Below are 27,450 nucleotides of genomic sequence, written 5' to 3' on the forward strand. Positions count from 1 at the left end.
ATGTCTAGGAGATCTAAAATCGTTCAACCCCCGGGCCTAGCGGGACAAAGACGTGACACAGTACCGCGCTCAATGACATTGCAGTCATTCAGATCAGACCCAGTTTTTCCACATCGTGTCTTAATTCAGGAGGAAATGTAAAGGATAAGATTTAATTGGGAACTGGATATAGACCTTGGGAGGAATAATACGATTAAAGCATTTTCGTGACTGAGGGATCACCGCACGCAGCCTATGTCTGAGTGAAGTGAGAGAAATCAATCTGTGTTCCTTTAAGCACCGGGGATTTAAGTTACAAATCATTTTTTGTTTTGTTTTGTTTCTTTTAGCCGTCTCAGTGTAGATAAAATAATGAACGGTGGAACACACTGAAGTAACACACCTAAAAGAATTAGGTTATGAATAAATAAAATGCATGAATGTGATTGTGGATTAGTAACTGTCAGGTCTTATACACATTTAACCCTCTGTGTTTGAACTCCTCTCTCCATGAATAATAATTATCTGAGATCCACGTCGCTGCTATGTAAACCCAGTTATCAGATTGACGCAAAAGTTTCCCAGTAATATACACAACTGAGTAGCTGTCTCTTTTGAAACTTGTTTAGATGAACAATAAGCTAACAAAACAGAAAAATAAAACTTAATTTTTGATATAGTTACAGAATATCACCTAAGAGATGCCTGATAAGATATTTGGTTTGTCTCAGAAGTGAAAATATTTTCAGCTGATACAATGACGTCTGCAGATTTCAAAACCAATAAAAATGAAGATACTCAATCAGCATTTACATTAGACTCTTTATTGTTTCTTGGAATGCATACTCAGTGTTCCACACGTAATACATAAATAACATTTAACATCATTAGTTTTGAGATCTACTTAAACCTTTGAACACCAATCTAATCAAGAGGACACACTGTTCTACAGAATGAAATTAAGTTCTTGGAGGGGGTTTCTTATGACTGATTGTGGGGGAGGATTATAAGGATATCGATACAGTATATTCATCCATAACACCAATATGATCTTTGTGGGACTCATAAATCCAAAGCATGACACTGACAGACATTCACAATGCAGTAAACACACCAAATCACACAGGTACACACGCACGCACGCACACACACACACACACACATACATACACACATACACACACACACAAAAAGCTCAGCTTCGTGCGGCCACAGCTGGAGCCTGCTCTGTGGACTGAAGCTGTTTTCCCAAGTACTCCCTGAAAAAAAAAAGAGAAGAGAATCATTGTACCTAAGTATTCAGCGGTGTAACAAACACATCAGTATCTCCAAGCAAGGAATGTGTTATATGGGGAAAATCTTTCAAATGGCTGTGTATTCCGTCGCTCCATGGACAAAAAAAATAATCATAATCTGTTTCAGTTATGGTTGTCTGACATTGTGCATTAACTTCTGCAAGAAATATAACGTGCAAAACACACCTGGTTTTTTTTATTAAACACACATGACAGCTTGCAGCCTCCCATAACTTGTTTTCTTAGAGTGCAGGTAGCTAGTCAGTAACACGAACCACTATCTTGTAAAACAGTGGAACAAGACACACTGCTAAATGAAGTTTCATTTTAAAAAAAACTGTCAAGTGGGTCTTTAGATAAAAACAAGACTCTATACCCCTGCTTTCGGGGCAAGGTTAAACTACTGCTCTTAAAAAAAAAATGGAACATGACAAGCTACTCTGGTAGGTGTGGACCTTCGAACCCAAAAGGCAATTAAAGAAAACAAAAGATTGTTCCTTCTTTTTTTTCCTTATAATCATACTACAGGATACCTACAAAATAAAATACAGATCAACAGATGGGGAAAAAAAAACCCTTTAATTAGGACATCTGGGCTAAATTTGACCAAATTTTTAATTGTGAATGACAATGATCAATGATGGCAAATGGTGATTAACTTGCTCGTGATAAATTAAATCTATAAATGAATCTACGTCATGCACCGGATCATTTCTTTATTCACTTGGTCATCTGTAAAAACGGATGCATAAACAAAACCGAAGAGGAAAACTCTTCACGCTCTGTGACTTTAGACTTGGCTTGCCACCCAAACCGCGGTTTTCCGTCCTTTGGCAAATGCTTGCTTTTCATTAGCGAAACACAATCAATCCTCTCTTCACTATTAAACAGGTACACACCTGCCGCTCATTAAACTCATTAAACACCTGCCGCTCATTACATAAATACTTGGACGTTCCTGAGAGGAGAGAGCCGATAACGTCATTCGTGTGAATGCGGAGTGAAAAAAGAAAAAAAAAAAAAAAAAAAGCGTGAACGCGGTGTAGCTGCGAATGGATTACACCTACAGGGCGAAACACGACAATCTCAAACCTGTTTTATGAGGACAGGCCAGTTGAGCGCAACATTAGCTCATATAAGGGTTTTCTTTTTGCGTGACGCTCAGTGAACTGTCCTCAAAGAAAAAGGTTTTGGATCATTTCAAACCACAACATTTACCAAATTTGATATCACATTAAAAAAAAAGAAAAAAGATATTTCACAGACCAGTGCCCTTAACAGAGGAGACAATTATGCAACTTTCTTTTTTATTCACAAAGTGTTAATGTGTTGTGTTCGTAGGTTTGGTTTGGGGAAAAATAAAGACAAATTTCAGAAAATCTTGGACCACGCTTAAGCCACGCTCTGTCCGTCCCATAGGAAAAAGGGCTTGAAGCAAAGTGTGTTTTTCCAAATGACGTTTTCTAATAAGTCAGGGTCCAAAGAACCCCTGCCAGTCTCACTGATATGACATATGGCTTTAAGCCAAACCATTTCACATTATATCAAGACTATAGTGTTTAACTCAAACCATCTGTCGATCGCTCTATTCCTTAGCAACACTGAAGCGGTAATAAGACTGCACTTATCAATATAACGCGGTTATCAATAACAAACTCATCATTTAAATTTAATATCAGTTAAAAGCCCCTACTCTCTTATTCATGAAACTGTCCTCACAACATACCCAAATGGTTTTTCTGCATTAAGCAGACAAACATCTATGCGTGAGAGGGTGAAAATATTGTTTTAACTATTATCTTATAAATATTATCTCACTCCTCACTGGGCCCAGGCAAGCTCAGGGAGGCTGTGTGAGAGATTTAAATCCGAAATGTAAATGGAACCCCTAAAACGAGAAGGGGGTCTGATTAGAGATTTTACACCGAGCCTGCAACTGTGTTTGAAACAAATCTGCCAACTCCCTCCCTTAAAGACAACACATGTTTTGAATGAAGGCGCAGCACAGTGAAGGCACTGGGCATTGTAATTCAACACTGTAGGCCAAAAAGCCTACACCTGAATGCAGAGTCACACAACAACAGATACCATGGGGAAACCCAGACGGTGGACTTACACAACTTTACATCTGTGCCAACAGCTTCGCCACACACGGTTGTCATGACAACGGGCATTCTCTCTGGAGTGGGAACGGGGTACATGATAGCCATATTTTATTATGACACCAGATCCACTTGTGAAGAGAGTTTGCGTTCTAGAGAGACACTGCTTTTAGGTTTCAGACCAGGATCACGGTCTAAGATGGAAAATTACCACGGGTTTGCTGCAGGAGGGTGCAATTCAACATAGATCGAAGTTCACTTGCCAATTTTCATTCATTAAAAGCTTTCTTTCTTGCATTCCCGTTCGCTGTAAAATGCACTGAGAAACAGAAATCGCGCCTGCCATGTCAAATAGCAGTGGTCTGCTAGTCCGTGCACAAAAAAAAAAAAAAAAAAAACCCATTTCAGCACGAGAATAGATTATAAAAGGGAAACAGAGGCAGGCTCACTCTGTCAGCGTTTCTGAATGAAGAAGTAAGTTACAATGCAGAGAGTGGGCAGTGAATAGCCACCTTCACATAAATATCCTTGAAAACTAGCTGGCCAAACACAGAAAGGCATAACTTCAAACTCCCATGATTAACTAAGCAGTAATCTCAACTAATGGGTTCCCAATGAAAAATATGAGGCAACCTTCACCTTTCTTTCAACCACAGCTCTTGAAGCGCGCCCTCGGTTCGATGCCTGTGCAGTCAAACCGGATTTCTTAATAGAAGTCTTTTCCTTTTTGCATCCCGATTTAAAAAAGAAAAAAAAAAAAGGCTTTTTGAAAGACTAGAGGTGAAAGTCAATGATCAGCTCTCTCCCACAAACACAGTCAAAACTTACAATCGCTTGTTTCTTTTTGCTTTCTGCACTCCTCAGTAGTGCCTCCCAGCAGGGCCCACTGACTGCCACTACAATACGTGCAATTAATCTGCTAAATTACAGACAGATCAGCAATTTAGTTAATAACTAATAATTGCAGTCATTCAGAATGTGCTGATGGGCTTGTCCTTCACTGAGATAAAGTGGCTTGTTGAGATGATTTTTTTTAATATTCATTATCTAGCTCGGAGCCCCTACTCATTACCAGAGTTTTCCATAAACATCTTTTCATTTTGCTTTACCAATGCAAGAGGTAATGAAATCAATAAATTACTTGAGGGATTTGTTTCTCCAGCCTTCTGACTTAACAATACAATCATTAGAATTTTCCCAGATTAATAGCTAATGTGATTCCTCAGACTGAATCTTCCTTAAAGAAGAAAAAGGAAAGGGGAGAAAACATCTAACACAGTCACGTTAGAGATCGGTGAGACATGGTGTTTCAGGGAGCAGTTGTCATGACAATGATGTATCTATGTCTTCAGAAGAGCAGTAGTCATGACAATGATGTATCTTTGTCTTCAGAAGAGCAGTAGTCCAGATAATGATGTATCTATGTCTTCAGAGGAGCAGTAGTCACAATAATGATGTATCTATGTCTTCAGAAGAGCAGTAGTCAAGATAATGATGTATCTATGTCTTCAGAAGAGCAGTAGTCATGACAATGATGTATCTTTGTCTTCAGAGGAGCAGTAGTCAAGATAATGATGTATCTTTGTCTTCAGAAGAGCAGTAGTCATGATAATGATGTATCTATGTCTTCAGAGGAGCAGTAGTCATGATAATGATGTATCTTTGTCTTCAGAAGAGCAGTAGTCATGACAATGACGAATTTATGTCTTCAGAAGAGCAGTAGTCATGATAATGATGTATCTATGTCTTCAGAAGAGCAGTAGTCATGATAATGATGTATCTTTGTCTTCAGAACAGCAGTAGTCAAGATAATGATGCATCTATGTCTTCAGAGGAGCAGTAGTCAAGATAATGATGTATCTATGTCTTCAGAAGAGCAGTTGTCATGACAATGACGAATTTATGTCTTCAGAAGAGCAGTAGTCATGACAATGATGTATCTATGTCTTCAGAAGAGCAGTAGTCAAGATAATGATGTATCTATGTCTTCAGAAGAGCAGTAGTCATGAAAATGACATATCTATGTCTTCAGAAGCATTTGCATAGCTCTACAGCCTCTGAGTCTGACCCACTCATTCAGATAAGGACATGTTGTCTTTCAGGTGGCTTTTCAGCAGTCTAAGCCTGGGGACACACTATGCGTCACATTCTAATTTTACATTTTTCAGCCTTTACAGCTTGTGAGATAAGAGTCTCGTCAAATCTTTGAACGTCGAAACGATTTGAACGCATTTCTCTGTGACGTCCTCTTTGGCTTTTTGAAGAGAGATCAACGCATGCATAAAAAAAAAAAAAAAAAAAACCCACCAAAGACTTTTAAGATGCTTCACTAAAGCATCACTCTTTTTCTATGGATGTTATTTGAGACTTTGATACCAAGAAAAACTCTTGTGCAATTAAATGGCAACAAAGAAGCACTTTGCCTGTAAAGACAGTTTAGCATTGTCAAAGACACAATGAAAAATAGACAAGCGCTACGTTTTAGATTGTTTATCTTATGCACATACACATGCATAAGATAAAAAGAGCGACAGGAAATAATTATAAGATAAAAACAGAAATTAATTATCGAATTTGAGAAGCAAATGTTCTTTTTCCTAAACTGACTGTCAAAACAGGTTTGACTGATGTATATCTCCATCCTTGGTTGGTAAAGTGGAAAATAATATATTACATCAACTTTACTGAGCTCCTGTGCCTCAAAGTTTGTTTTAACAAGGCCTCTCGCTGCAATGTTACGGTAAGTGATGTCCAAATGGTGGATGTCGTCTGTCTAAAAACCCAGCCATTTTCTCCCCATGGCTTCCCCATTACAGAACAGCTCTCTCTGTTAGGATGACTGAGAGTGCTACAAACTGATTTCAAGACGTGTTAAAACTAACCCCCCCCCCCCTTCTCTCCCCACCCTCAGTATAAGCTGTGTAACACCCTTGAGCGATGTAATGCATTAGGAGAAGGGGAGTTCTATTTGCATAAAAACAATTACGGGGGCGCCTGAGCGTCAGGTAGAACTGACGAACAGCGAGAAAGGAGAGCGACCCCGGCTGACACACCCACCCTGCGGAACAACAGAACACGGGCGAGTACGTTTCCCCTGGATGACCGACCAGAGACGGAAAGTGTGGCCTATCTCCGATTCCCAGAGACAGGACACGCTTTTGTGCTGACTGACGCTGACTGACACCGCCTTAACAGCCGCGCTGCACGGGCCTCCAGAAATAGATTTTTTTTTGTTTTTTTCCGTTCGTGATCTGTCAGCTGACAGCAACGCGTCACGTGACTGCCACCTTTGCGTATGAAATGCTTCCAGGTTGACGTGAATTCAGCGTCAAAAACATCAGCTATTACATATGTTTAACTGTCCAGAGATTTCACAGCGTTCTAAAACTGAAACGTTTGATGCTCGTCTGAGTGGAACCTACCAGTTATGAACCATGAGTTTCTGCACGGCCAACAAGGCGTTATAGCGAACAAGCTGGTCCTCGTGATGCATGTGGTTCATCACCAGCTGCTTCCCCCCCAGCTGCTCAATCACTCTACGGGAAGAAAGACATACAGAACAGATTCAAGAGGGAAAAGGGAGATGGAGAGAGAGAGGGAGATGGAGAGAGAGAGAGAGGGAGAGCAAGAGAGAGAAAAAACACAGTGTGAGATATGAATATGTACTTCCAGTGCGTCATGATATGCGAGTGCTCTGGTCCACTTGGTGTCTTTGAGCTGATATCTGGGAATAATAGAGTGCAACAGCTGCATTGCTAATCAATAAATTGAAGAGGCCTTTCAGCAACAGAGCTCTTTCTCAGGCAGAGAAAAACTGCTGGATATAAGAGACCTTCACATTTCCCTGTCAACACCTATGCCAAGGATGGTGAACTGGTGAGGTGAACCAGATCTTGGCGCAGTTTTAATTATACCGGGCCATGTGGTATCTTTCAGGGGGAATGTTAACACAGAGAACGATAACGCAGAGATAATCATCAACATTATTTCTCACATACTAAAACAAAGTACGAATTTCCCTTGAACAAGGTTTGATTCTTCAGATATAAAATACATTAAACACACTTATCAATCTGCTTCATTTGCTGAGCCAATAAGGAATTGAACACAAATCCCAAGGCCTAACCCTATGCATATAAAGACGCGGTAACATTAGAAGAGTGAAAGGGCCATCAGTAATGTTTAACTGTTACTGTCACTGAGCAGAGGTGGCAAACCTTTACATTACCTTTTAGAATAAGAGTTAGAACTTATTATGAGGAATGTTTGACTTTTTCACCCTTTCAAACAAATCAGCAGACACCAACAGGAGCTCTGAGAGATACACGAGATGGCAGGAAAAAATTTGTGCGAGACCCTAATGAAATTGAGGCAATTCTCTCGAAGAACTTCTCATCTACAAGAGATCTGCTGAGGCTAAATTGCTCTGGAGTGGGCCAATTACAGGGCTGAGACCGACAGTGATTCACACCAACGAGCCCCCATGGAGAGGAGTCAGCTTATTACAATGATGAGGATGTTTGAGAAGGCAGAATGAGAGTGTGTGTTACGGCTGGTGACCCTGAGGACCTCGCAGACTGAGTCTAGGGATTAGAGAGAGAGAGAGAGAGAGAGAGCGAGGCCCTCTTCTCATACCCTTGGAAACAGGAGAAAGAAAGAGAGATAACTACACTTTCCTTTTTAAACTTTTTCTTTTCTTTTTATTTCCCCGAGGAGTGAGTGAGTGAGGGAGGGAGAGGCTGCAGTCAGAAGATAGAGCGAAGACGGAATGGCGACGGATAGTGTACAGACGCGTCTGTATCAAATTCTCCAAAGCGATAGCGTGTGTTCTGCATCGTTAAATAAAACAGAAGATTATGTTAATGGAGAGCCTTTGGGAGTATTAATATGCCGACGGGGACCGTGTGACAGATTCGAAACCGTCTTTTCTTCCACTTCTGAAGATGCAAGAATGAAGTTATCAGCATCCAGGCCGACACATGGGAGGGGAAGTAAGGACACACTCATGGCTCTTTTCCTAACTGATTCACAGAGACAATGAGATCAGCATTTTGAGATTGAGAGGATAATGCACTGGTCAGGAATCGACATACAGAGATGTAAGAGAGAGTGAGAGAGAGCAGAAGGCCACACTGAAGAGCTCAAAGAGAGGATGTGAGAGAGAGAAGAAAGAGAAGATAAAGAATGGGGGAGGGGGGGGGGGGGGGACAAGAGCGTGACAGAGACAGAGATAGAATGAAAAAGGAGAGAGTGATAGAGGATGAGTGAGAAAGAGAGAGAGAAAGAGACAGACAGAGAGAGAGAGAGAGAGAGAGAGAAAGGACAGACTGAAAGAGGATGAGAGAAAGAGAGAGAGAGAGAGAGATAAGACTTAGAGATAAGACGGGCTTCTCTCACCGTTTACCGCGTGGGTAATGTCTCACATACTCTCCAACATCATGTGCTGCCACCGCAATGACCTGAGGATCATCAGACACCTCCAGCAACCTGGTCAGAATTCTGTTAAGAGCAAAAACATCATCATCATCATCATCATCATCATTACACATGCACTCAGAAAAAAAAAAACCCCACACACACACACATTACTCGGTCACTGCTGTAGAACGTAATGTGTACTTTAGATGGAAGCGGAAAAATATAATAAAACAGTAGCAAAAGCGATAAAGCCAAGATAAATGGCTGGACTGGTCTACTGAGAGGTTCCCTGGAAAGCTTATCAGCATGAACTACACAACACACACGAGGCATATCCTGCTGCTATATTGGTATCTGCCCGTGAGGAGAAGTACCACTCATCTTCATTAAAAACACAAAACAAAACAAAGCGAAAACAAGTCCCACTAAAAACAGTACTGAGAAATACAGGACCGTTACTCTAATAGTGAGCAGAGCTAGCAATCTCTGATACAATTAATGATTCTCAAAGCAACACTGATAGCTGAATATATTATTGGAATCTTTGTCTTGGTGATATTTAAAGCATTTGTTTGCTTTGTGTTTGAAATACCACCCTGACCGACAGGAAAGACCAAATAAGGAATCGTTAAAGTGTAGTTCTAGAACTCCCTGAGTATTTGAACCGTTTCTTTCGGAGCTGGCGTCTGCGCTAACTATACGCGCGAATAACAGACAGGGAATGAAACGTGTCTGCAATCACAAGAGAACTTGAAATTAGCGACCAATGTCGCTAAAATAGAACGATGGGTGTGAGATGAAGAGACAGTCATTCAGGGATCAAGCACTCAACAAATCACCTACACAATGACAATAGGAGAGGGGGGGAGGGGGGGTAAAAACAAAATATAAATTCCAGTTGAAATGAAGACAGTGTTGATTGTGGAGAATGAGGTGACGAGAGAAATGAGATGACTAGATTAGGACTTAAACTGAATGTCAAAAGGGCCAAACTGATGCATGATTAAAATACTAAGAGACAAATGATGAAAATGAAAAAGAAAGAAAGAAAGAAAGAAAGAAAAAAAAAAAAGGGGGGGGGCTCATTTCCAAGCCTGCATTTGCGTTCACCTTCATCACGGCGAAATAAAACTGCACACATTCGGAGGACAAACGGGATGTGTCACACAAAGACGCAGAGAGTGTCCATCAAGACCGTCCAAAAGACACGTAGTCACGTAGTTTAACTCACTCTCTAATTATAATTTGTTATTTTGTGAGCCCTACCACACTCCATAACCTCCAAGTTCTAATCAGACACCTGCTATAAAATTATAAACACCTAATAAAAATGGTCTTAACGGTCTCCGTGTCACCTGAGAAACAAAATATGAAATCAAATCATGGACATTTTCTATTGTGTGATTATACGTGTGTGATAACTAAAAAATCTGTCTTTTAGAGTAATATGTCAGTGCCATGTTGATAATGCCATGGTATTAAATTAAGGTTGTAGAAAACGTCCAGCTCTTACTTCAGTAGTTCATAGTTCTTCTCGTTCAAGCGAACCGCATTCTCCCTCCAGAATTTCTCCGACTTGTGCACGGGACTCCATTCCAGACGGCCTGACTTCAGCTCTGAGCTGTACTCATCAAATGAGCTGCACAATTCATGAAGGGGAAAATGAGTAGAATAGTTAAAAAAAAAAAAAAAAAAAAAAAGATTTCAAACTGAGAAGAAAGCATAAAGAATACCAAAGTTCTCAAAAACCATGGAAAAACACAAATCTTGGAATATTATTATGCGAGTTATGCCAAAAGTAACAAATGGTTCGGTTGGATTTTCACATGTTATATTCAGTACCTAAGATCTTGAACGCTTTCACCCAGTCTCTCCAGGAGGAACTTAATGTCCTCCGTTATGTCCTCGTCATCATATTTCTGCTGGTCGAGATTCTCAAGCTGTTTAAGAACCTTGCACTGGATCATAGCCAAGGCATACTCCTGACGGGTCTCCCTCTCTGCAGACTTCTCCAGGAGATTCTATAAATAAAGAAAAAAAAACAAAAAAAAACAAAAGTTAAGACATCACAGAGCATAATCAACTAGCTATTCATCTGCCGGTAGCTCTGATTTAAAGAATCACAGGATGCGAGAGCATCACCGCTATGCTGTTCAGATAAAATACGGCTGGTATAATTACACAGTCTCAAAGTTCCACACGAGATATCTTCAGAACATACCCAAGGTACACAGGATGGCAAAGCAAGAACAACTAGCAAAACAAAAACACAGAGAGAGGGAAATACAGGAACACACACCGTTATCTTGACTGGACAGCGTGGTGGTTTGTTTTTGGTGGGGTGAGCCATGGACCGTAAGAGCCGGCTGGGTGGTATTGCATACGGCTGAATGATCTTAAAACACGGTTTTGGTGCCTCAAGCTTTGGCCGCTTTTTGAGCGGAAAGCGACGTGGTGCTTATCCTACTGTTACAGCCCAGTGGTGATTTCTATTTCACATAAGCGTCAGGCACCTTGAGACATTCAGTTAAGTGTTCTAAACCTCTAAGAAAGTAATTACTGTGATTAAGGTCTGTGAAAGAGAAACACGACTGTATTCAAACAAAAGTCTGTGGCTTTTCTTGTGCTTTAAATTGTACACCTACAGTTCGTTAAACATGCAGAAAAGGCAAGGTAAATGAAAACAACTTCAATTCCACGCACACAACTCACAAGAGAGACCAAGGCCATCTCTCAATATAGAACCCAGATACCTGCGAAACCATGGTGATAATTCCTCTTATCAGATTTTCAGTCTGGAGCAGTGTTTCCATGGTATTCATTTTAGACTTAGGCCTGGATTCAATCAAGGTTATTCACGTCAAGTAGAAATCCTCCAGAGATTTATCCGGCTGGAACTCATATGAGGATGTCTTGTTTGCGTGAATTACATATACTGTCTCAAAAAGCCTGAAAGCTCCTGACTACTTCTGCCTGCACTGTCTGTAAGTATTTATATACCAGCCACATTAATATGAATGCATGTTTGAATCAACTGAAAACCACAAAAGGAGTCTAACGCTTCAGCATTTACTTTTTATGTGGCACTTAACTACTTTCACTACAGACAAAACAGTAGATATTTCTTAAAAATTACAGCACCCATAGAATGCGCACGTGAGAAGTACAGTAAGCATTTTAGTGACTGGTCTGATGTGTCTACTTACACAACAGGATACACTATTCTGCATAATTTCCAGCTTAATTGTTTAATCACCATGGGGAGAACAATACAAATGGTTTCATTTGCTAATGTCAGGAAGAAGTAACTGAACGTGGCCCATTTGTTTAATGATAGACATCCACAAGAGGTTAGAATCTAAAGGTTATTAAAAATGAATGAGAGAATTATTATTTGTTGGTTTAGTGTAAAAATTGATACAGGCTCTCAGTTTTATGCATCAATTATTTCTAAAAGATAACATAAATGCCCTTTCGGTGTCAATTTATCCGTGTGATCCAGTGACATTTTGTTTAGACGTTGAGTGAAGCCAATTAAAACCTGCACTGCTGTGCAATAGTCTGACATTTTTGAAAAATAAATCTCTACTGTTAAGGATGATCAAACTAAAGTGCACTAGCTACGAACACAATTCAAATAGCATCAGAGAGCTTTTTAAGAAAGCCCCCTATTTTTTCCCCTCCTTGCACAAATGGCAATGTATTCTTGCTCTCTCCGGCACAAAAAGGCTCAAATGACTCAGATCTGAGCAAAGAATAAGTCACTCTTAGCTTTGATTTTCTGTCACATTCAAAAGCGTCACATGGCCGAAACCAGAAAATGTACAAGCATTGCCGGAACTCAAAGCACTAAGACTCTTAAAAACTCCAAAGGATATCAATAATTATGTGCATGACTACATCAGTTTCATTTTACCCTCTGAAGTACCCACATCCTGTTACGGTTTGAACGGTCATTCTTTGCAACAAAGACTGATGGAATACACCAACAATGGTCAAAACAGACAGTAGTTCTGTTGAGACATCCAAAAAAAAAAAAAAAGTCAGCCACGTTATTCCGACAAAGAGGGTCCGATACACAATACCCAGAAAAGAAATGATCTACCAACAGTCCTGGCAGGTTATCATAGACACTTACGACCACAAGTCACAATATACAATGGGGAAAACATTTTCTCAGTCACCATGACAACGCCTGCCTCAATGTCCTGAAAGATAAGAGGAAATGAATAGAGTACATATTTAATGAAGTTGAATGCTACAGAAAACTGAGAGAGGAAGTGGATTTAAAGAAAAAAAAAAACACAAAACGTACATTGTGTAGAGACATACATAGTGTATGGAGTCTCAAAATAATTTACTCTAAATGAAAAGAAACTACATCCACTTAGCTCTGTACTGTATGTAGCTACAACAAGGCTGCTTACAATTTAGGTAAGGCTTGAACCCCCTCTCCCTCCTTAGTTTCTATTCTTTTAAAGACTGATTTAGAGAATCACATTTTTTTAAAAAAAAAAAAAGGAGAACGCTCTGAAATAATGCAAACTTTTCCGTATTTGATAGACGTAATCCTATAACAGCAACATTACAGGACTGAGATTAACACAGTCAAAGTGTCACATGCTAATAGCAAATAGAGGGTACGTTACTGCTCCGCGGCGGCTCTCAGTCAGATAAAACACAGAATTACAGCACAATAAAGAATCTTACAGAACTGACAAATTAAGAGACAGCCATTCATTTCGTGTCGGCACCTTGTGATGCTGTCAGCTGCGTGAGGGACGCCAAGGACTTTGTGCGGGGGGGGGAAGAAAAAAGAAAAAAAAAAAGAAATCGTTCGAAAGGACAAAGGACTTCACATTAGCCACGAGTGGCCAAATTTTAATAGAGTGAATGCTGTCCCTTTGAGTTGCACAAGCAATTTATTTTATGAGAGTCACTGTACAGAGTTGGCATATTAAACTGGAGAAGACATTGCCGGCTGAATGTGCTGTAAAAGTGTGGACTGCGGTAAGGTAACCTGACAAGGGACACTGAAAATTCTCATATCCTCAGAATTTACTGTCTACATTTTCAGAGCTAATAAACTACATACCAATACTTTTCTAACTGATGCCTTTGTGCTGGTCCGTGTTTACACAACTAGATAGCGAGAATGCGGTCAACAGAAGATGTTTAACGTCGACCCCAAAATAACCCAGGCTGATAAACAATATTACAAAACATATAAGTATAAGGAAAGGTAAAAGAATGACACCCCCAAAACTCCTGATTAACCAATTAATCTCATTAACATTGAGCACTGACCTGTCTGTTCCAGAGACACAGATTTTGCACTCTGAAATGTACCAGCTGCTAAATGGTGAATAACGTAATTGCGGTGATGTTTTCAGATATGCCCACATAGGAACAGATCATTACACCGCACTTTTAGCGACGCCGACAAAAGGAAACGCGTCTAATTATGTGTCGGAGAAAAAAAGAGACAATTCCTGAGCAGCACGAGTTAATAAGGACTTTGGCAAGTGAGATGAATACACCGCTGCTTTCTAATTCAATACTGTCGGGGACATGAGCGACAAATTCATCACCAAACACTGGTGCAGATGCAACCACACAGCTCTCAGGGCAAAGGTTATCCATCAAATCCAACTCATCTTCAGGTTAATATAAGCATGAATTCCAAACAAGGGAACATTATCATAAAAATGTAGCCTGTTTTCTTGAGGCATGCTTTCTGGTCAAATCAGCACTGTCATTAGGTCGCAACTAAATTTCACAGGAGACCACAACCAGTTGAAGCTATGAAGACATAGTTTGTAGCACCAGCCATTTCCTGAAATTTGAAAAAGTGTTGATCAAAGTGCAGACTGTGGTAATGATTAAAAAAAAGTGGGTTCTCTGTGTTCCTCTGCAAAATATACAAAAAATAAAACATTTTTGGGGCAAACATCTACAGTAAAGTACATTCTAATGAGTCTGTTGAAGAAGCCAAAGGAAATCTTGTCTGTAATCAATGAAGGAGAAGGTGTGTGTGTGCAAGTTCACGTAGACATGTGACCAATTTAAGTACACATCTCTAAAGCCAAGTTCCTGTACCTTTGTTTGACAACTTACAAGACTTATCTCAAATCTTCTGGACAGTGTGGAAATTCTGATATCTGATGAGTGAAGAGTGAAGTGAAGAGCCCTGTTTTTTTTAGGTTCCTTAATCGTGGAAATGAAGAGAACTTTGTAAGATGCGCGTCAAAACAGACAATACAAAGGATTTCAAGCCACAGAGCGGAACATATAGTTAAGGGACTGGCTTGCAGTGCAGAGTTGCTTAGTACATCTGGGAGTCAGCTCCCAGCTGTTTCACACCATGGCCTGCAATCAAAGGGAAATCAATTGGTCACATTTCCTTGGGCAGCTGCAAGCCTGGCAATGTGCATTTCCCCTCTTGTTACTAAATGGTGATGAAGAATGCTTAGACACATCCACACCTATAGTCTTGGGGTAGACTCAGGCAGAAAGCACGTTCCTACAAGCACATGTAGTGTGGAGAAACGCAGCAACTGACCTCGCATGTGGAGAGGGCAAAGTGAGCTCGACTCACTCTGATCAAGACCACTACCAACAGAGAGAGAGACTTACAAGAGCACAGACAATTGGACAGGGCAAAACACTTTAAAAAAAAAAAAAAAGGACGAGTTTCAAAACATTACATTTATACGGTTTTACTTCTGAATTTACCAGTATTGACCTGACTCAAGTTAATCTGTTTATAAGAGCTGGTACCGTTATTTAAAAAAAAAAAAAAATTCCCGTACAAAGGAGGATTTAGCACAGCAGTTTACGATTCCACATCTCTATCACCAAAATGCCGTGATACCTGGGTAAGGGGAGATTGTATCTGCCATAGGAGACAGAGCTCATCTTACGTACCCTGAAAGCAGCCAGGATAATGCGAGTGACCTTCTCTTTGACAGACTCCTGCAGGATGTCAGAGAGAGCAGGCACCACATTGTAGCGTCTCAGCTGCTCACAGAGCTGTGGACTGAAGGCCAGGAGCCACACGCAGAAGATCATCTGATACTGCAGCTGGAAGCCGCATTTATTACTGAGCACCGCCGTGATGCTGAAAACACAAGGTTAAACGCAGGTTAGAATGACAGAAACTCACAGAATTCATCTCGCACCATCTTGACGCAGCAACGTTCAAAACTTCAGTTCACGCATACCGTGAAGTTCACTCTTAAGTAGGGGTGTAACGGCACATGTATTCGCCCCCAAACGGTACGGATGTTACGGATTGGTGCATGCAGTCTTTCGGAGAATACGCGGTGGCCTGTGTGCCACGACTGATGAACGTAATGCGGAACCAAATTTCACAAGCACGAGTCTCTCATCTCACTCCCTCACAGTTGGTTTGTGCTCTTCTCTCTAAGATTTGGGATCTGATTGTGGTGCAAACAAATTACAACATAAGTTTTCAAGGACCTTATGTCCTTGTTTGCTTGTACAGTGTAATAAGAAGTAAATCACATTTCTTTGTGAATCATAGATGGCAATGCTGGCAGTCAATAGCCGAAAATTGACTACACGCTGCTGTATGTGACCATGTGCAGTCGTGACATCACAAACACATGGAATTCAGAACAGGTTGTTGAAAGGCTTCACATAGATCATACAGCGGTAGGAGTAGAACATGTTTTCATACTTTAACAAAGTTTCCATAGCACATTCATCTCAGTGAAGGAAAAGAGTGATTTCCATTCTATGGTACCTTTAATGCACTACAGGCTGTACAAACCACCTCAAGGGGGACTATATGACACTATAGGTGGAACAAACTGTAACTTGTACTAATTTCTGTTAAAAAATAAGTGAAAGAAATCTAGCCTCATGCATTTGGGGGGGTTTTGTTGCTTTTTTCCCCGTTGTACCGAACGCGCACTGAACCGTGGCGTGAACCGAACCGTGACTACTGTGTACCATTACACCCCGACTCCAGACCAAATGAGTTCGAGGGATTCAAAGGATTTCAACGATCATTAATCTCAGTTGTTAGATTAAGTGATAAATAAGAGCCAAAAGGTCTGGAATATTCTCTTACCAGTTCACACCGTCGGCTTCTACCCAGGCAAATCGGTATTCGTTGACTCTCAGCATCAACTGCAGACAGCCAGCAACACACTGCACATACTGTGAGCTCTGTGGGAGATCCAAAAAAGCATACACACACACACACACGCACACACACACACACACACACACACACACACACACACACACAAACGCACACAGAGGCAAGCACATGCACGCGCGCACACACACACACACACACACATGAACATACAGTACAATCAGACATGGAAAAACTGTATGATCGAGGGAATGCAAACCCATCTTCCATAGGAGCTAGCAGAGAGAGACCAGGATGGTGAGATTACAGTTAAAACAATCCTTAAGCATTCACTTGTGGACATGCAATGACCTGTATCATGAAAACTTTCAACAAACATGCTCCATTAGAGAGGCAATCCACAGTGCAGCAGAGAGAAAGCAGAGGCCCCTGAAACCTGGACAAAAAATGTGCCAATCAAAGAAAGGTTAGCAGAAAAGTGACTGAGAGAGGAGAAGAGAAGAGAAGAGAAGAGAAGAGAAGAGAAGAGAAGAGAAGAGAAGAGAAGAGAAGAGAAGAGAAGAGAAGAGAAGAGAAGAGAAGAGAAGAGAGTAATTTAATTCTAAAAGAGTGGACTTTGCACACTAGCAGGGAAAATAAGAAAAATACGCATAAAAGAAAAGGTCCAGAAATAAGAACAGATAACAAGACTGCAGAGAGCTGCAAAGTAGAGGGAGATGGTTTCTTTTCTGTTTCAAACATTTTCTTATTCGTGTCTTATTCTATTTCTATCCTTTCTATCTTTTATTTCTAATCTTATTTTTATGGTTTTTTTTTCTTCACCGGGCATAGGTGTCATACAAGAATGGCAACAAATCCATACACAGTCTTATACCTGAGTATGTGCATACCTATAGATCATACTGTATCTACACAAGAAATTCCCACATTGTTGCCACTTTATTTCTCTACCCAGCCCCATTAATCAGCACTCTACACTTTTTTTTAAATTGTGCTGTGAGGCTGCATACCACTATACCACATGCTGAATTAAATTAAAAAAAAAAGCATTTTCCAGTGCGGTAATGTTAAAATCCTGACTAGAGAAATAAAAAGGGAGATTTAGAGTGCTGAGCATTAGCATAATCTTTCCACGTTCTTTTAATCTAAAGACGTGTCACTTTATTTCCTTTTTTTTCTGTGCGGCACTTAATCAACACGTCAAAAAAGAAAAGAAAAAAAAAAAAAGGTTGTGTCTCCACATACCACTAAGTGTAGCCAAATTCACAGTAAGAGCACTACTAGGGTGAAGAGTGAAGATGAATAGAAACCAGTTAATATGCGAGAAATTTTGTAAAAGTAGAGCTGGAGTAATACTTTGCAAAGAGAAAGACTGGAGAAGGGGAGAAAATGAATGACAGAGATATGCGGTAGATAGGTAGCCATTAATGCTGCATCTCACAGAGTCACGCGGCAGCTCATCCACCATTTTGTGGCATCATTGCAGGTACTCACTTCACTGGGAGAGATGGTCCCTGTTCCTGTTTCTGGACCTGTACCATGTAGTTTCTAACAAAAAGATAAAAAGAAAATAAAAAAAATAGTCTACTGTGGCTATTATCAAAAATGTTTGCAGCAAAAAGTCGTTTCATTTCATGAAGAATGTCGGAAAACCATGCACCATGACAGAGCAAAATTTAAAAAAACAAAGAAAAAAGAGCAGGAAAAGAAAAAAAACAAATAAATACCATGAAGCTGCTCAGCTGGATTTAATTTACAGTTGGGATCCACAGATACAAAATTTGTTTGTGCCAGGTTTGGCAATTACACAACGTGATGATTTCACAGTTTCTGTTTTTCTGCTGTGCGCCATGGCCGGCAGAATGAAACAGTAACAGTGCAAGGCTGTCACAGAATTTGAGCAGTGCGGAACTTTAAACGTCTGCGGTAAATGTTCTCCTCACACGTCCTTGGGAAGTGCCGCATGACATCTGAAGCTGGTGACGTGAACAGACTGCTTAATACGCTGACTGACAACGACAGGACATCTCTAACACAGAGATATTATCAGCCAATTATCACCCTGTAAACAACAAAAGCCTCTTCTCTCTCTCTCCTTTCACTTCGAAAACATGATATGATTTACAGGTGCGTGAAAAATACAGCATAGTCTTTGCCTTCTCACAACAACAACAACAACAACAACAAAAATTAACCATGCTGCATTGTGCGGCATGAATCACTACCCTCTCTACTCTGTGCATCACCTCCGGAAATCACGATTCATATTTAAAAAAAAAACATTCAAGTTTCCTTCAAACAACTTCACATGGAATTCTAGGTCATTAGCTATATCTCCAAATTGAGGGAAAAAATATGAGCAAAAGGCTAAGTCTTGTAATGAAAACATGTAGTAGGGGTCAAAAAAGGACACAGTTTAACACGATGACTCACTTGCAAGAAATCACATCTCCTTGACACCAATTTCATGAGCTGCCCTACACTCCCCAAACTAACCACCAAATATTTAACTGCTACCACATTTCAGACTACTGAAACTAAGCAATGTGCTTATGTTCTTCAATGACTTCAGAAGCAGAACCACAACCTTCTGTTGAGCATCTACAGATTTTTTTAAAAATGTTATATTTTGTAAAAAACGGTTGAATCCTCAACATAGAGAATGATCACTGATCAACTGATTTTGCATTTCAAAATCCATAATCAATAAGCAATACTGCACTTAAGGCCTACAAAGATGAGAACTGTCCACACATATATACACACATCGCGGTCATTTAGATGTTAAACAGCCAAATGTAAAGAGGGCATCTTCAGGACAAAGATCTGTGAGCGTTGAGCTGGTCAATATACGTCTGCATCACTGCTTGCCACTGTAGAACGGTGTCAGTCATTCCTGCCAGTCTCTAGGGGGTTATCATCGAAAGGTCCTGAGAGCGCCATTAAAAGCAGCTCGGCCGACAGAGTGTACTTGTACGATTACGCTTCCAACCAATCAATGCACCTCGCTACAGCGTTTTTAAGGCACATTACAAAGGCTGTCAGACTGACAGCGCTTACAGGTGAAGGTACCATGTAGTCAAGAAAACAACAAACTTTAATGTATGGTCTTTGAGATTGCTTTGGCAAAGTACAGGGCATGTTCACATGGACATCCTTTATTTTGCGCAGTATCATTGAAGTATTTCCACCAAAGCTTATGTAAAGCCAAGAAATCTCGAAGGACTGAGGACTTAAGAGCAAGTTGACCAAAGGTTTTTCACTGAGGATATCGGCTCGCCATCTAAGCCTTTATTTCAGTATTAACCGTTAAGAACTGAATGTAATGAGCGAAAAAACTTTCTTTGCTGTCTTTTCTGATGTGAACAAATCCTAAACAAAATCTGCTCTTCTTCGCTTGCGTTAATGACGGCTTATTTACTCGCAAGTCCATGGAGATGTAACCTAACTAGTTCCTGGAGACAGCAAATGGAAAACGTAAACTGAACGCTTGACTGGCACGTAGTGGTTGAAAATGAGTTAGGTGAATAGACACAAGAGATGTCAATGCTGCCTGGTTGCCATGCAACCAATTGCAAAGAAACATCCAACTGATAAATTTCCTCAGCAAATGGCTTCAAAGGGAACTACAAAGGCATATTTCCTTGAAACCACAATGAGACCTATAATTTTGGACCTACATCTCAGCTTTACAAGAAATGCAACGGGAAATTTTAAAGTGATTAAAATAAGGAGTACAGTTTGTTGAACAGCATATGTTGTATCATTTCGAACAATTAGTTTGGTAAACGAAACAATTTCTTTTATCTTGATCACAAACCACTGAACAGCGCACTACATGTACTGTTAATTAGAATTTGAGCAAGAAAGGGCCAAACTGGGTTCAGTTCTCATACTTAGAGGTAAAGGCTCTTACCTGTGAAATTGAATCACACACTGTGAACTTTTGTAATATGGCTAATGCATTGACACAGCATGTTTTTCTACCACTGACTCCTGATTTCATTTTCTGCCACAGACTTGTAACAATGCATGCTAAAAATGAAAACAGGAGGAAAAGAGTGGAACCAACTGAAGTGCTCACACACACCGATGAGAAAATTTTGCATCGGGACGTGAGTGGTTTGAATAGGAGCTACTGGTAAAACTGAACGAGAAAAGCAGTCACAAAAGCAAGAACACACGTGAGTAACGCAATTCTGATCAGGAAAAGATATAAAAACTGAGAAACTCATAACACTACTGAGAAAACCACTGAGAAAATGCAGATATAATTATGTTACTCTGGATCCTTAAAGAAAGCAACTTGTGCAGAAATACGTTTCCTGAGACTATCTGGATAAGCCAGTTCATTTAAGGACTACACTACTGATCCTTACAGAAATAACATAAACACTCTATTCTGCAAAGACAACTGCATTTGTTCCTTGGTGAAAATTTTACACCAGTGCATTTCAGTTTAAGCAGTGCTTTGTGCACCCACTACAGCTTCAACACCACAGTTCAATCACAGACTGGCCATTTTGGATGCTGATTATCTCATATACGTTTTGTGTTCATACTTGAGTGATTCCTATGGTTCTCTCAAGTGTTTATTAGGTAAAAAGTGGTGTAAACCTTTTCTACCTGAGAGCTAAGCTGGGTCTTGATCCAGTTGAAGTAGTAGTTCAAGTCACTTCCTTCCATAAGGTCACGACCCCAGGCAGCCAGCTTGGCAATGATCCTTGCAGCCTTCAAGAATGTAAAGCAAAACTTTGAGGATGATGAACACGTTTGGACAGCACACAGCATTTTGTACATACACACAAATCCCAAACATCCAACAGCAACGATGATCAATAATTGGATTTGGACTTAATTGTTTGTTTAAAACAAAGATAACAACAAGATTTAAGGGTCTTTTTTTTTTTCATTTTTCATACATTTCTAAACGGTATGATGCAGAACAAATTCAGATTGAAGGTGCTTTAACATTAGTTCAATGGTATTTTTGCAATTTAGAAGTTATTGCACAACCAAGTCACTGTTTTGCATTACAACCTTATCAATCTTCAGATGGATCACATATGAACGAGTCCATCTAACAGTGGCTTCAGACATACACACAGCTATTGGACATTCTAGAATACAAGCAATCAGATGTTTTCAGACAAATTCAGGGAAGATGTCTAATTTTCCACCATATGGAATCTACTGACAGTTTGTGCTGCATTCGTAAATTACTCTCATTTTGAGGTCCATTAGCAAATCTTGCCATATGTGAAAAAAGTAAAAACAGATAAAAAAAAGTGATAACAATAAAAATAAAGCTGCTACACGAAAATGAGTGAATAAAAAACAGATGCTTTAATCAGCAACTAATTTGTCCTTTAGATTAAAATATATTTTGTGACACGCTTTGTTTGTAGTATTTTTAAGCCTGTTTGTCTTGTTAAAATCACCCTGTAAAATTACCGCGTCTCTCACAAAACAAATTATGAAAAACCACCATTATAGTACTATTATGGCATTGCAGGGGTTTGCCTAGAATAAATTTTAACCAAAAAAAAAAAAAAACTTAGTGACAAAGAACACTTCAAAAAATGTAAAATATTTATGCTACAGTTCTAAAATAAATGGCTTGACTACAGAGTGATGAAACCAGTACAGACCAATAGCTTCTTTAAAGACAATTACTGGCACCAAATGCTGGTCAATATCTTAACTTATATATGCAGTTTATGTTTGCAAAACTCCATGGTAACAAAATCAAATTATCTGTATTGATCGGCACCCATTTTGAAAAGGAACAGAGGGGAAAAACAGATATATGGTCGATGAGGGTTTGGAAATGCTTAGGACTTCTGTTTTACTGTGTCTGATAAGCTTTATCTAAGCAGTTAATAGAAGCAAAAAAGCATTACCAATAGCATCAATGCTTCAATCAGGATCACGCCTTTATAGTAGCACTTCGAGAGACAATTTGTCCTTGAAAGCTTCTTTTCATTTCCCTTCCTTCCACAAAACTGACAAAGCAATGACTGCATACTCTAAGCCCCGCTGACGTCTCCAAACTACATGACATTTATACGACTTCCATGTGTAAGACTGTAGACGCTTTCATTAAGAAAGGACGTGAGGACCATGAAAAGTTCAACATCCTCTTCTTTTAGGTCAGTTTTGAAGTTCTGCTGCCGTCATCTGCCTACGGGGTAATTACGCTGTGAAAACTCACTCCTGAAGAGTATACTGTAGCTGTCCTTGACTGAGAAGGTGCATAGAAATAATTTAGCTATTAATTATCTTTTTTACAAAAGAAGCCAGGGGACTCTTTGTGGAGAACTCAAGATGCACTGCTCTACGACTGACACACTCACCAAAGGTTGAAGGCTTTTAAGCCTGAAAAACAATGTCTTCAACTGTGAAATAATTACTTTCCTTATTATTTAAGGACAGATTTTACCCGTGGTCCCCGAATTCAAATCTTCTAAGGTAATGTGTTATCTTTAACCCCTTCAAAGTGGTTTTCACATGGCAGCCAGATTGAAAGAACCTGTAATGGTACCTATTAACCCAAAATTTTTGGCAGAAATTACCACTGCTTACGCAACTGCCAATGAAGGAAAAAGAAATTGGTTTAGCTCTTCATCAGATAATTTTAAGTGATGAGAAAGTAGCAGACAATGCTTTCCTGAGATAGCACCAAGGCAACTATTCATTTGTCACTACAGCAGATTTAGAGGGAGTTGATTCAATTAAGCCCAAAATTGTGTAAGTAAATGAGCATGTCATTATAGGGAGCTATTTCTGATAACATTAACTTAGAGGTAGGCAAAGATAATTACTTTAACCTAAAGGCAAACATAACAGTACATTCAGTGGGGCACATAACTTTATTAGGGTCACAAATGGAGCTCTGTTTTATCTAGGAACTCACCATGTGGACCGTGAAGAGGTCCTGTCGGTTCAGCATGGGGAGGAAGTAAGACCAGGCTGTGTTCTTGGTCTTCTTTGCATAATCAAAAAAGATGTTCACCCTCTGGTGATTTTCCTGAATGGTAATTAAAGAGAAAGTCAGGTGAGAATGACTTTCTAAAAATAATCTGTAAATCCTGATAACTATGTAAGATGTGTCAGACCAAGTATAAAGACCAGTAACATAAAGGAAATCTCTGTTAATAGAAAAAAAAAAGGAGAAAAAAAAGTACTGAGACAAATTGCTAATTTCATCAATGAGGACAGATGGCGTACATAAAAAGCCTTACACGCAGAGAAACTAGAGAGGTCTTCTATGAGGAGTCTGGTTCAATTTCAAGACAGTAACAGCTTTGCATATGAATTTCAAGACGTCTTTGAAAAGGCATAATTTAGCTGTGAAAGGACAAGTTACAAAGGACCATCTCACTTCACTGTCTAGTGCTGAAGTGGTGAAAAGTTTGAACCATAATTACACGCTACCAAACACACGGGGTCATACAGTCGCCATCAACAACTTTCAGCTTCACAGACATGCTTGGCGGGTTGTAATGGATTGTAATTTCTTGAAAGATGCATGGGACTGCATCACTGGGCTGCCAGATAAGATTTAGTCTGCCACATTCAATGTTTCTATTTCTGATCAACTGGATTGCCACTTCCTGGTTTTTTTTTTCTTTTATCTCAAAGTCTACATGACCTAACTTATAAGAAAGTTAGAATTCACAATTTTCCCTTTAAAATTGACCGGCCCTTTCTGATTAAGAAAAAAAAAAGAAAAAAATGGCATGGAAACACTTTTTCTGAAAATAACAGATTTTAGTCACCACAGGAATATGAGACATTTTCACATATCCAAAAAAAACCAAAAAAAAACCTTTTGTATTCCGAGGTGGTATCTCCCAAAATAATGGAAATTAATCGCATTTAGACCACAGGCATTCAGACATGAGAACAGTTCACAGACATCTGAACACTATGCATCCATTCAGCACCACTGCTCAAGGGAACTTTCAACACAAAAGGTACATTCAGTCTTTGTGAATTTTGACAAAATGATGTGATATGGGGCTGTCTTAACGCTTTCATCAGTCACAGACAAATTGTTTGCCTCACACCATTTCTAATTCTAAAATGCTAAAGCTGATTTGAAGGATTTAAAAAAAAAAAAAAGGTACATAAGGCCCACATACTGCATGCCTCATCATAGTAACCTCTGGTGTTTTTTGTTCGCTTAAACTTTTAGTTCATAACTCATCCTTCATGAAATGCTGTGAATATTTTAAGAACGGTTCCATGTATTACAAAACCCCTGTATGCATCCATACTGAGTGATGACAAATCAATTACATATAAGCTGGTTTTCTGCTGTAAAGCTTGTGTACATCTGTGGGTGTGTTAGCGTGTTTTACCTGTAGCGTGTCATCAATCAGAGTCAAGATGTATTGAACAGTTTGCTCCTTAGATATATGAGCCATGAGGTTCAGAAATGTCTTCGCACACTAAAACAAAAATGGACCACAATAAGATCCTACAGAAACAATAAGTGAAAAAACTTTTTCACTTGCTTATGTTGTAGACAACTATATCTATATCTATCTATCTATATATTTATATATATTTTTTTTTTTACAAAAGTATAGCAAAACTCTAATGTAAAAATAAACTTTAATGCTAAAAAAACCCCTCAAATGTAATAACTGATACATTCAAAACAAACCAAGAAAGGCAAAAGGGCATAATAAGTGCACTCTCCTTTTGGCTAAAAATCATGTAAGAAATGCAAAGACTTAAAAGGATTACATAAAAGGAGACTTGATAAACTATGGGCAAATGACAGAATAAGATGATGGAGATTCTATAGAGAACAGTCTGGGCCATCTGACTACCTTCCCTAAAAACAAGGCAACAGGGTGATCATGACGTTTATACCTGATGTCCCTCATTGGTAAGTATGGCCTGCTTCTCCTCAGAATGGGCCACCTCAAACTTCTTGATGAACTCACAGTCTTCCCCTGATATCATCTGACCCCTAAAAAAATACCACTCACTTATTAGTAGCAGTACTAGAAGCATGTATATATATATATATATATATATATTTTTTTTTTTTTTTCTCCACCGACATGCAAAAAGTTGTTCAACCAACAGCCCAACTGAAGAGCAAACGCAACTGAAGGATGAAACAAAAAGACTAAAGGAAAAAGGTTGCTCTTTCTGTAACCATGATCTTACAGAAATGATGTTAATGGTAATGCTGAAACCCTTAATAATAATTCACCCTACAAAATGCGTGGCATAACCACCTCATTAATCATATTTTAGAACTCTTAATGTGGTGACATAGACAAAGAACAGGAAGTATATTCACATGACCACGACTGTATGCAACAAATAGCCTTTGGGCAAGGTTTCCATCTGAACTAGAGGAGCAAAAGAGCAAAATACCACTAAGCCAGCTGTGATGTGACATACTCTCTCTCTCTCCTTCTCTCTCTCTCTCTCTCTCTCTCACACACACACACACACAATATCCCCATATCAACCCATTCTTTGTATTTTATTTTAGAGAGGAACTGAATTGGATGCAGTACTTCCAGTTCTAAAATGGAGATTCTGTTTTGAATGCTGATTTCACAGACAGTTCCTAATTGAAGTGCTTGCCTTGTTCACTGTAGCATTTCATATGTAAATATCACACATAAGCATGAAGAGAAACAAACTGATTTGACTCAAAGGTTATGTCAGTTTGTTATTGCACATATCATAAAACAACAGACTATGCTTGGTGTAACTGAATTTATACTCTTCCAGTATAGCAAACTAACACAAATGTTCTGTAATCCCACGTTTTTTTGGGTGTCAGTGAAGAAACATTTCATTTAAGCAAGGGTAAACCGACTAAGAGACACATCGTAAGAGGAGGAGCTGTGGTCACCAGACACTGACTCAAACATTTTGATCGTGAAGGGGTTTTCAACAAGCAGTTCCCATTTTTGTGTGCAATTTTTGAAAAATGGGGAAATGTACCCTAACAATGTGGAAATTTCGGACTATCATAGAACAAAAGCAGGTGACGTGAAAAACCGACAGGTTTAAATATGCTCTCTACATACTCCAACCTCAAAAGACTTCTGGCACAAAATAGCCAGGGCCTTCTTCACGTACCGTTATACTCCATACCATGCTTTTCATAAATGATACAGATTGACCCAGTGTTATGTGACAGAGGAGAAAATTCCCATTTGGGCAGGTTATAGCTCACTTACTGGAGGTAGGACTGCCAGTTGACCTTGTTCGCGCGAACCTCGGCTGCCTTGGCGGCGATGATGTTCGTTGGGACGGCAGCATCAACTGCTCCTCGTATATCCATCTTGATGTTATTTGCGTTCAAATTCCGCTCGAGAAACCTATATGCTGATAAATCAAATTTTACAAATCTGTCTGCCAGTGTGCAGAAACAAAGAGAATCATGCACGAATCACTAAGAACAAGATGAGAACATGAATTTTGCAAGGACAAAGTTATCCACAGATTGTTAACAAGCTATGCACAACTAGTATGGCGTACGTTT

General features: G+C 39.5%; 1 protein-coding gene across 2 annotated transcripts; it reads right to left on the minus strand.

Moving 5' to 3' along the window:
• Positions 1 to 838: 838 nt before the first annotated feature.
• atp6v1h (ATPase H+ transporting V1 subunit H) lies at positions 839 to 27,290 on the minus strand. Of its 2 annotated transcripts, XM_030773962.1 has the most exons (13): positions 27,146 to 27,290; positions 25,809 to 25,908; positions 25,289 to 25,378; positions 23,839 to 23,952; positions 21,549 to 21,653; positions 18,417 to 18,470; positions 16,893 to 16,990; positions 15,722 to 15,914; positions 10,637 to 10,815; positions 10,308 to 10,433; positions 8,774 to 8,875; positions 6,799 to 6,912; positions 839 to 1,238 (listed from the first exon to the last, which is right to left on the minus strand). In XM_030773962.1, the coding sequence occupies exons 1-13, from the start codon at positions 27,247 to 27,249 to the stop codon at positions 1,175 to 1,177; spliced, it is 1,443 nt and encodes a 480-aa protein (XP_030629822.1). In that variant the 5' UTR covers positions 27,250 to 27,290; the 3' UTR covers positions 839 to 1,174. The 2 variants fall into 2 exon arrangements, with proteins under 2 accessions (XP_030629822.1, XP_030629824.1); XM_030773964.1 differs by lacking the exon at positions 18,417 to 18,470.
• Positions 27,291 to 27,450: the final 160 nt, after the last annotated feature.

Source organism: Chanos chanos, chromosome 5 (assembly GCF_902362185.1).
Source record: "Chanos chanos chromosome 5, fChaCha1.1, whole genome shotgun sequence".
In the NCBI taxonomy this organism is placed as follows: domain Eukaryota; kingdom Metazoa; phylum Chordata; class Actinopteri; order Gonorynchiformes; family Chanidae; genus Chanos; species Chanos chanos.

Bases quoted from the DNA above. Each gene is read 5' to 3' on its own strand.
- atp6v1h (XM_030773962.1), bottom strand. From the start codon at position 27,249: ATGGATATACGAGGAGCAGTTGATGCTGCCGTCCCAACGAACATCATC. The intron at 15,915-16,892 runs GTAAGAGAATAT...TTGTGTTTTCAG, and splicing joins GAAGCCGACGGTGTGAACTG to CATCACGGCGGTGCTCAGTA. The intron at 6,913-8,773 runs GTGAGAGAAGCC...TTCTTCCCGTAG, and splicing joins CATTACCCACGCGGTAAACG to AGTGATTGAGCAGCTGGGGG.